General features: G+C 37.8%; 1 protein-coding gene across 8 annotated transcripts in view; it reads left to right on the forward strand.

Moving 5' to 3' along the window:
• Positions 1 to 11339, forward strand: part of BBS9 (Bardet-Biedl syndrome 9) — a 573789-nt gene that overhangs the window by 146148 nt on the left and 416302 nt on the right. For 6 of the 8 annotated variants that reach the window (XM_019509032.1, XM_019509031.1, XM_019509030.1 and 3 more), the window contains 3 exons: positions 2821 to 2923; positions 5298 to 5402; positions 8089 to 8106. In XM_019509032.1, coding sequence (XP_019364577.1) covers positions 2821 to 2923; positions 5298 to 5402; positions 8089 to 8106 — 226 coding nt within the window. The remainder of the gene's footprint in view (positions 1 to 2820; positions 2924 to 5297; positions 5403 to 8088; positions 8107 to 11339) is intronic. The other 2 variants (XM_019509026.1, XM_019509028.1) reach the window with 2 other exon arrangements.

The following is an 11339-nucleotide window of genomic DNA, read 5'->3' on the forward strand; positions in this document are numbered from 1 at the left end:
AGGAGCGGAATGGGAGAGCACATGCCCCCACTGAGATTGACCGCCACCAGTGCTGCTGCCGCCACCCCCACCTTCGTTGCTGACACCACCGCGGCTGCCTGCGGGTAGTCCCTGCTTGGCCCACTCTCACCACCAATGTCACTGTGGCTGCCTGCGGGCAGTCCCTGCTTGGCCCCCCCTCGCTGCCGATGTCACTGTGGCCACCTGCGGGCGGTCCCCGTTTGCCACCACCAGGCCACTGACACTGCTGCCACTGTCTGCGGGCAGTTGCTGTGCCCTCCCCAGCCACAGGAGGCATGAGTCGTTCATGTGCTAACCTGTTCTTAAAGACTTCCAAGAAGAATGGAGATTCTCTAAAGACAACTTGTTCCAGTGCTTTGCTACCCTCATAGTGAAAGTTCTTTTTAATATTCAGCCTAAACTCCCTTTACAGCAATTTAAGACCATTACTGCTTGTCCAGTCCTCTGCAACCACAGTGAATAGTTTACTGTTATTCTCTCTCTCTCTCTCTTTTTTTTTTTTTTTTAACTGTAGCATATGTTTGAAGACTTACCAAATCTACACTCAGTCTTTTGTAGACTAAATAATTCCAGTTCTTTCAACTTTCCCTTATAAGTCATGTTTCTGGACCTCTGATCATTTTTGTTGCTCTTCCCTTAACTCTTTAATTTGTTTGGATATATGTTGAAGTATAGTGCACCAAGCTGGACATAGTACTACCAGCAAGGCTATACCAATGCTGAACAGTGGAAGAATCACTTCCCTTGGTTTGCAAGCAATAGTTCTGTTAATACAGCCAAGCATGTTACTGGCTTGTTTTGCAGCAAGAGCACTGTTGACTGGTATTCAACTTGCAGTCCACTATAAACCCAAACTCATTTTCTGCAGTATTGAAGTCTAAGCAGTCATTTCCTAGTTTGTATTTGAGTATGTGATTGTTCTGTCTCTCGTGCGTGACTTTGCACTTGTCCTTATTGAATTGTAGTCAGTTAATTTTGGACATATTTTCCAATCATTTTGAATCCTAGTTCTGACCTCCCAGATTGTCTGCAGCTCTGTCCATCTTGGTGTAGTCTGTAAAATTTCCTTCTGTGCTCAGTGTCCTTTTCCAAATCATTAATGAAGCTCTTAAACGGTATCAGACTCAGGACAGACACCTGAGTAACCACACTTGTTATTTCATCAAGCCATTGATGATGGTCAGTGGCTTTGAGCATAATGATCCAACCAGTTATGTATTCACCTTCCAGTACTTTCTTCTGGCCTGTTTCCTTGGCTTACTAATGAGAATATCATGAGAAACAACGTCATGGAAACCCTGGCCAGCACTTACAGTAGCTCCAGGTTTGCTGGGTAAAAAGTTGTCTTAAAAAAATTGTTATAGTGTACTTCTGATATCCTGTCAGGTGAAGCACAGGATCCCACCCAAAATACTTTGTAAAACTGAAGTGTTTATGTGTTTCATAACCATTTCATTGACCTGTCACTTAAAAACATTTAAATGTTACCATTTTAACCACAACTTTAACAATTTAAATAAATACATTTTCAGGCTTCAACAAGGATTTGAATTCAAGTCTCTGGCTGAGTTTTTTTTTTCACTGAGATTTTCATTTCAGAGTGTATAGCAGACCTATGTAGCCTCAGCTTTTGTCCCACAAAGGTTTCATTTCTTTTTAAAGCATTGCTAAGCGCATAGGCAAGCAAGATTCTTTGGGTAGATGTGGTATCTTTTATTAGATGAAGTAAATAGTTGGAAAAAAATTCTTTGCAAGCTTTCAGGGACAAACACCCTTCTTCAAGCAATGGGAACTGCTGATGTTATGAGTTTTCCAAGGTAGAAAAGAAACTAAGGTAAACAAGAAGTCTGTGAAGCACAGACAATCTAAGGGTTTATCTGTATCCAAAACCTACACCTGCTAAACCAAAAAATGCCTTCAAATTAATTTAGCTAAATTGGTGTAACCTCCACATGGATGCTCAGATCTGTTTATTGACGGGGTTACATTGATTTCAATTAGTCTGATTTTAATTAAATTGATGCCGTTTTGTGTGTAAGCATGTTATAAGAAACACATTTGTCTGGAGCATCCTTTTAAAAATTGGCCTAGGTCATAATTTGGCACAACTTGTAACTTCTTTTTGTACCGGAATTTAGCCCGTTCTCTTCAGTCAGCCTCTTGTTGGCCCTATCCATGGCAAGAAAAATAATCTAGGACATTCCAGATCACAGCTGAGTCGGCTCTTTCATCCAAATGTTCTTGATAGAGATCCCTTGATTCTGAAACATGCTTCTAGCACTAGGCAGACTTGCCCTTAACCTGGAGACCTTTGGATACCACGCAGAATGAATCTGCTCTCCGAGTAGATTCTTTATGTAAATTTCCTTTCCTTTTCTTTTTTTTTTAAATGCCTTTTTTTATTTTGAGGAAGATGCAAGTATATTTACTTTTATTAAACAAGCTGGATATTTGCAAAACAATAAATGAATTTTGTATTACCATAGGTAAGATAATTTAGTCTTGGAATTAATGTTGCCAGCCAAGTTAACTTGATAAATATCTCCATTTTTTTTCCCCACAAACTCATGGTCCTAGCATACATACAGTTCAATTTGTTTGGTGCTAATTAGTTGAACTATACAAGGGGAAATAACTTTTGAATTCAAAATTTCCAAATGTTATTACTGAATGGTTCTGTGTAGGTTTTTTTTAAACACAGATCTTTGGTAGTTATGCCTTTTTCTCAGTTAAAAGGAGATTAATCTGATTAATTTGTTTTAAATATGTATATATATTTTTATTTTCAAATTGCTTTAGATCACAGTACAAAGCAGACTGGCTGTGCAGAAACCAAAGTTATCAGTATGTGTACAACCTCCTTTAGCATTGACCTGTGACCAGTTCATCTTTAATGATATAGGTAAATTCTTCTTTTATCATTACAGCATACTTAACACATTTATTAAACTGTGGGATTGCTGGAGTCTTATCCTCAAAGAGTTACTTAGGTTTCTATATTCTCGGAGGTCTGGTAACTTCACTTTTTACATGGCTACTATAGATACCCCTTTAAAACAAGAAACAACAGTGGCATTAGGGGAAAAATAATGCTGTAAAGAATGGGATAGAAAATGTTGCTGAATATATTGTGTTCCCACCCTTGCGTTCAGTATGGGTCATCCTGCCTCAAAAAGATATGGTATTAAGCAAACAAAAAATTCTAGGGCATGGAAAGACTTCAGCATGAAGAGAAATTGAAAGGTTGCTATTTTTTGAGACAGGGAAAGAAGACAGGTATGGAAATTAATGACTAACATTGCTAAGATGTATCATAGTTGAAGTGCAATATAGGAAAAAAGGAAATCAATATAAAACTGAAAAGTTACAAATTTAAAGTGGATAATGGGGACATTTAAATTTGGTGCTTTTCAATCCCACCAAGACCCAAACTTTAGTGGGCTTAAAAAAACTTCCTATGAGAACTTTGATATTTACATTAGAAACTTAAAAATAGACATAAATCCTCAATTTCTGGGCATAAATTAGCAGCTTGTTTAGTTTAGTAAGAACTTCATCTATCCTAAGGTATTCTAATTATGCACTACCTTCTAGCTTCCTTCAAAGCAGACAAATGTCAAATGCATTCAGTGGGTAGAGTCAAATTTGCATTGCCATTAGACTTAACATACTGCGAGTAAGAAATTCACTGTCAAGAAGACAAGGTTCTTTGGGTGAATTTGATATCTTTTATTAGACTAACTGAAATAGTTGGAAAAAAATGTTTAGCAAGCTTTCGGATTTAAAAACCCTTTGTCAGGCTGAGGAATCCTCTGCAGTTGGTGTGTGCTCTTCCTGGATGGAATGAGCACACACCAACTGCAGGGGCTTCCTCAGCCTGGTTTTTGAAGGGTTTTTGAACTCAAAAGCTTGCTAAATTTTTTTTTTCCAACCATTTCATTTGGTCTAATAAAAGATATCAGATTCACCCAAAGAACCTTGTCTGCCTATATCCTTAGACCAACACAGTTACAGCCTACACCACTGTCAAGAAGCAAATTTCTCAGTGGTTTCCAACTGCAGAATGAACCTCTTTCTCAATAAAAGTAGGTCTTTAAACATGTATGGACAGTTAACAACTTTAAACAATGAAAATTAGTTTTTTTTAAACTTCCTTTCCTCTGTCCATTATCTTAACATCTGTGTAACATCCTCAGACGATCAATTTTGTCAGTCTTTTCTTTTCCCCAGGTGTCCTGATTGGGCCATTCTTCTCAACCACCACCACTTAATAAATTCTCACCCTTCTTTCCCCCCATTATTACCCCTTATATAATCTCCTGCTTTTTTTTCCTTATCTTATGGATTCTTAATTTCTTCTTCTCCTTCTCTTCTCTACCTCCTTCTGAAGGATTCTTTTCTCTTCCCACCTCTGCCCTTATCCTTTTAATCCTTGGGGATTATTACCCCTATGTTTTTCCTTTTCTTGTTGGTTGGGGATTTCCCTACTGGATGCTGGTCTTTGGATGTAGTCAGGAATATGAGAGAGCTAGTAAAAGTAGGTAAGGAGCCTCCTTCAGCCTGATAAGTGGTTTGCAGTGGTTGAAATTAAAGAAGGTAGTCTGGAAGTAGGAGTTAGGGGAAAAAGGAAAGCTGCTTCTAGGAGTGCTCAGCTGAGGCATTCTGGTGCCCATGTAGGGAATTGCTGTTGAGCATCAGGAAAGGAGGCAAAGCTCAGTTACCTGTGTTCAGGAATAAATTCCTCCCTCATTTTTTCCTGTTTTCTTGACATCAGCTCTGTTGCAGCCTCTTTGACATAACTGCAGAGAAGATTTTTTTTAAAGATTATAAAGGGAGCTACAAACCAAAGTCCTGTGGCATGGGTTTGGTGTGCTGACCCTATGTCTAATATTTTGCCTTAAGAATCTAGTATTGTCCACTGTTCAAGATGGGCTTAATGGACTTCTTGGACCACTGGTTTCATTTGGCATGGCAGTTCCTATGCTCCAGTGGCATGTTACCTCAGGGACAAAGGGCTGATGACTTAGGAAAATACTATCACTGAAATGTAAAAAATGTATTCACACCAAGTTTTTCTAATGTGATGCACAGAGATCTCTCACTAGATGCATTTTAAAAGTTTCAAACTATCTTTGTGGGGAGGGGTTATATATCGATGACACAATTCTGTGTAGTAATTTGGTGACACTAGTTTGATTAAAAACATATCCTCCAGTTTTGGAAAATCTGTTTTCTTTCAGTTGAACATATTTCACATAAACTTTTTATTATTTTAGGACCCGCAGTATCTAAAACTGTAGTCCTGTCTGCCTTTCTAAAGGGGAATTGCCCACCAGCAGAATTGGAAGGAAATGCAATATTTTCATATAACACACCAACAGGTGAGAAAGTAGAGATTTCCAATAAATTCTCCCCTCCCCTTTCACCCCAAATTTTTGGTTTGTGTCTATTATGTACTGTTAATTTTTCCTTTAAAATAGCTGTTTCCATGACAATCCAATCTCCTATGGTTTTTCCTAATATTTTATATAGCACTGTTATGTAAACCCAAAGCATTTACAGAAGTAGAAGTATGTATAGAAATACAAATACTTACAGCATGAAAAGTGGCTGTGCAAGCTCCGTTACCATATTTACTTTCATACCACATGCACTTTTTCCTTAGTCAGCCCTAATTAAGCTAACTTGCATTCAGGCGGTTTTGCTGTCTGCTAGCTGCTTCTGGTCTCTCTTTTTCAATTTCATTGCCCTGGAGACTCTTCAGCCCTTTTCAGAATCATAGATCCATCCCTTGGCACTAGTCTTCGGGAGCAGCTAGGGTTCAGTTTTCCCTGAAGCAGGAAAGGAAAGGTTAATAAGCTGAAGATTACCACCCCTGCTCCATGCAGCCATAACTCAAGAAAAATCTTTTAATTTTATTCCTTCATTTTGCCTTCCTAACAACATGGCGTGTGTCTTATTTAAGGGCATGTGGTATGTAAGAAAATATTGTATTTACTTCAGTGCTGAGGTGGAAGTAACGGCCCCTATAGTGCTGAGAAATCAAGTTACTTCTTTATGACTGTTCAGTCCTTTACCTCACTGCTAAATCTGCCAACTACAAATGGAATTACTATCTGATCGCCTAGGAAAAGGTTTTAATAGGCACTGAAATTAGTTTATTTGTTTAAAAGAGGTTCTTGCACCGACTAAAAGGGAAAGTAGAGTGAGGAAGTAATTGTAAGACAAATACCCAAGTCATTCCATATAATAATGACCCAGCCTGTCCAGGGTCAGTTTGCCCTCATGCATATTGAAGCTAAATTGGCTATCCTGTAAGTGCAAGAAACCATGTTGTATTACACATATTGTTATGTTGTTACATCATGCTTAAATGGCACCAAGTGTATTTGTTTGAGTTTCTGTTGCAATATATATGTGGGAAAAAATGGGTAATATGTCACTGGCATAATTGAAAGTAAATGAAAATACTCCTTTATATCAACTTAGGATTTGGCCACAAACCTGCTTTCTCTTTCTCTCCCTCCTCATTGGTAGTTGGAACAGATTTCAAGTTTATTTCTTTCCCTCATGGCCAATCTGCTGCATTTCCCTAGGCAACATATGAGGAGCACTCCTGTGAATTGGGTATTCTTGATCTCAGGAAGACTAGGAGTAGTGCCGACTATTTTTAGAGCCTCTAATAAGTATGTGCTACAGAATACCTAAGTGTTGGTCTGCTGATGGCAAAATCTTTACTGCTAAAACTGAGCCTGATTTCATCTGATGCACTTTTGCTGAAAGGCACAGGATTTTAAATTCTTGAAAACTGAGAGGAGTAGTGGACTGTTGATTGTGGGATTTACTTTCTCTGGTCCACTTGCAGCCCGAACATGCATACTTTCAGGGTGTGTCACCTGGCATAAGTTTTTGGTTAAGCATATGTTTGACCGTTGATTGTTACTGGAAAAACACTAGCCTATGATCAGTTGGGGTAGTTGGAGGAAACAGTCCAGATGTTCGTGAATAGCAGTTTAAAGTGCAGATCCGCTCCTAAATATGACTGTAAAAACAGCACCTCATTTTGTGACTGATCTGTCTTCTTCAGGCTAGAGTACATGGGTGTGCAGAGAGTGAGAAGGGAAAGGTTGCTTTGAGTCTTCTCCCCAAGCAATGGACACAGCTGTAGTTGTTTCACTTTGAGGATTTCCGACAGTGCTTGTACCTAATGACCAGAAATGCTGTTCCTACGAGCAGTGTGGCTTGGGGCTGTTTCTAGTCCAGGGCTGCATGTAAATCATACAGATTGATATTTTGTATTTTGAATTACTGATGTGTACTTGTTTTTTAGCGAGTTATTTCTTCCTATAAACTGAAAAGAATAATTATTACTTAAAATAAATACTTCAGGCTGACTTAAAGAAATTATGTCAAATTTGTACGCCTTGCAGTTTAGAAATAATGCTTGTTACCTGAGCATATTTAATGTCAATTTAATGAAATGAAGTCATTGGGGAAGCCTGTCGCCATTTCTTAGAGAATCACCTTAACAGTTTGTCTTTAATAATCACATTAACACTAATGTCTCAGCAAAGGGAGCATAAAAAAATATAAGGCTATTTAAATAACATAATGGATGTTCAGATATTCACTTACAGTATTTGGTAGTTTTACATAAATATTATCCCAAGTTGTGTTTGCAAAATCAAGTCTTAATATATATTTTGAAAAATTGTCTTTTCATAGCCTCATCTTATCTAACCTTTTGCTGGAATGCATTTTCATTTATATAAGTGATCCAAAATTGTGGGCCAAGTTAATACTTGGTATAACTGTGGAATTCATACAGTTGAATTAAATATGTTTTTCCTGGTTTGAATGGAATACCAAGGTTGAAACTGGTCTTTGGCCTGTTTTTCTTCCCTTTTTTGAATAAAATTATGCTTTTATATTTAGACTCCTTCCAAAGGTTTATTAATTTTAATTTCTTTTCTACACTTTTAATTATTAGATCTCTTTGTTCATTCTTTTAAATGTTATCTTATTTGTTTTTGCTTCCCCTTCTTATTGCTGTTGCTGATTATACAGCAGATTTCAACCCTAAAGGTGAGTGAATGAGAAGATAGATAATTTGAGATAAGATAGATAATTTGATCAGTGTCTCCTAATTGAGAACAGGTTCTGGATGAAGTGAACTGCATTTCTTAGGAGGTTACTCCTTTAACAAGTGTTGGCTTGGCATTGGTGTAGGAGGAGTTGCTTTAAAAAAATCTTCAGGATTTGATCTGATGATATCCTGTTTGTGCACAGTGTGTAAAAAGGGCCTGAACACGATGTTCTTTACCTGCTTTCATCTCAGTTCTTCTTAAGAATTTCTTATTTAAAGCTGCAAGAGTTTGTTTTTAATTGATTGTAAATACTAGCACATATGCCATTCATGATGACACCAGATACCATGGCAACACCTGCTGCAACTGTCAAAGTTGAATGGGTGGGGGGAAAGTGAAAAGCGTTATTTTTTGTTTTGGTTTTTTGTGTTTATATGTTTTATTTAGATAGCCTGAAAAGCAGATCAATTTTGAGATTTGGGATTTTGTCTGGATAGTTTTAAAGAGTCTATTAAATCCTTGTGAGAAATAAATGCATTTTGTTGATTCTGCTTCATAAACAATGTATTGCTGTGCTTTTTACCATACATAAAAATAAGGGAAGCCTGATGTAGAATTGGGGGTCAACTAGAAGGAAGTCTCAGTCTTTTCATTTTCTTGTTGAAGGCAGGTTTGTCTCATGGCTGGGCATTTGGGGCACAGGCAGAAGTGCAGTTCCCTGCTGTAACTCAGAACATTTTGCAGGAAGTGTTCTGAGTTGCAACAATCCCTCGGACCGAACAGAAGTTCACTGTTGATTCTAGGGATGAAGGCAATCTAGCTGCTGGCTGCAAGCCTGCAGCTGGTTTCCCCCTAGCAACAACCCCTCCTCATGCAATTAGGGTTCAGATTTTTTTTCCCAGTTGGCCATTTTTTAAGTGGTCTGCAGCCATGCGCTTGTGTTTGGTCATGGCTACAGACCTCTTTCTGTGGCCAGATTGGGAGAAAATTGTTGCTTCTGTCTGTGCCCTTGATTTTCTCATCTTTCCCAGCCCCTTCTTTATTAACATACTTGTATAGACATTCTGGGAGAAGTGGTCTTGAAGCTGCTGCAGCCAGTAAGTACATCAGGGAAGCTGCTAGTGGTCACCTTAGTTTTCACTTCTGGTTCATTGGTTTGCAGAAGCTATGAGGTCACCCCCAAAAATAGTGCAGTTTCAGTCTAAGTCTAAGGGACAGTCATAGTTCATAGCACCATTCCCTACAATCCAGGAGGAATTGCTGTAGTAAAATGGTGTTCTGTTCCAGCTGCCTGGACATTGAAACCAAGTCCCAGGGGCCAAGAACAAAGAATAGAATCAGAACCATCTAAAATGAAATATTTTTGCCAGGTCTAGTTCTGTCTAACACAGTAGATGTGTTACTTTGCCTGATAGGTGGTAGGGTCTTACCTCTTGAAAAAGAAGGTTCGGATAATGCAACTTTTATTCACACGAACGAGTCCTGCTCAAGCCAGTATTCTTTGATGTTAAGGAGAATATTGTGGAATTTATCAGAATTGTGCCTTGTCATATTTTTGTTTGGTTTATTACAAACAAGGGTTTGGTTCCCTTATTTTTAGTTAAATTTAGCTCAGTCTACAACTGATAAGTCATGAATTCTCTGAAAAATCCATGTCCTAAACTGCAGATCTAAACTTGGCTATTTTTCTCTACCTACCAGGTGTTTACACAAAACTATAGTCGAGATTATAGCAGCAGTGATTTTATATGTTAATTCTTACCTACAATGCATGTAAATATATTGTTGTAGCTTAGAAGCACACGGCTGATCTTATTTCAAATGCTGATACTTTTTATTTGATGATCTTAGGTTGCATTTCAGATAAGTAGTTCTACTTTTATACATGAGAGAGAATCTGAAAAAAGTTTTATGGCAACCCATATGGTTTGTTCTCCATTATTACTATATTAAAGTTACATGACATGTGCAATGTATAACAACTCTGGATGAAGCAGGGTCTATTACCAGACATAACAGGAAAGGATCAAGGAAGTTCTGGCTACCAGACTTTGCTACTGCTTTGGGTTTCCTTGCTACAATGTAAAATTACTCTAGCAGGCCTGAGGAAACATTTTGAAATAGTTCTCCAATATAAATTTTCTACTTTAGTTATATTTTTCAGGGTATTCAGATATGTTTTCCCTTTTTTGTGCAGTTTTGGACTCCATAAGATTTTTCCCCCTGGAATTAAATTCCTGTTAAGTTCAGTTTTGATTTGCATTTTCTATATAAGTGCTGAAAAATTATGGTTTACGATAAGGCAGACTTGTGATCCAACAGCAATTGACATGATACTAGAAAAAATAAACTTGCTTTAAACAGGAAAATATTTAGAAATCTTTATGACAATTTTTGAGTAACTTTCTTGTGGCCAGTGCTTTGTATAGCATTTCAGGGCATTTATACACATATTCAGGGAGTGGAGGGGGGGAGGCAATTTAATAAGACCAGGACCCAGAGTGTCATGTGTATCAGTGTCACCACACTGAAACATGGTAATGGGGCGCTTTAATGAAAGCTCATTGAACAAGCTTTAGTTAAAGCACCCCTGCCACCAGCATGGGGATGCTGATACACATGACGCTGGAGTCTGTTGGACCACAGTAATTACCATGCTTCAGCAGACTTGATTAATGTATTTACAGTGTGTTGGAACGGCCTCACTGCACATGTATTGGTGCCTTCAATGTTTTAATAAGAAGACTTGTATTGTGCATTATTGATGAAGAAAAATATTTTTATTCATTTTCTTATTAGATTATGAAGCAATTTATATAAAACATATGCAGAACTTGTTCAATAAAGCATTCTGAAAGTTCTTAGATTGATTTTTTTTGAGCAGCAAGTTTTCAGCAACAATAATCAAAACCTAGAAATGTACGGGTATGAGTGCATGTCTCAAGGTTCCTTATCAGTTTAATACTGATTTTTAGCAAACTGCTGCAGACTGACCACCTGGAGGCACTACCAACCAGTGGAGCTAGAGAAATAGACAACAGTATGGATGATCAGTATTGATCAGATACGTCTGGGCCTTACTGACCCTTCATGCCTACATTTCTTTCCAGGCCCTCCAGTGATCTTACCTCTGAACAAGCCTTAGAAGACTTTCTTGCGAATAGAGCCAAATTTAAGAGCAGCAAGTTAAAAAAAAAAAAAAAAAAAAAAAAAAAAAAAAAAAAAAAAAAA

Source organism: Gavialis gangeticus, unplaced genomic scaffold, assembly GCF_001723915.1.
Source record: "Gavialis gangeticus isolate Ggan-Ray unplaced genomic scaffold, GavGan_comp1, whole genome shotgun sequence".
In the NCBI taxonomy this organism is placed as follows: domain Eukaryota; kingdom Metazoa; phylum Chordata; order Crocodylia; family Gavialidae; genus Gavialis; species Gavialis gangeticus.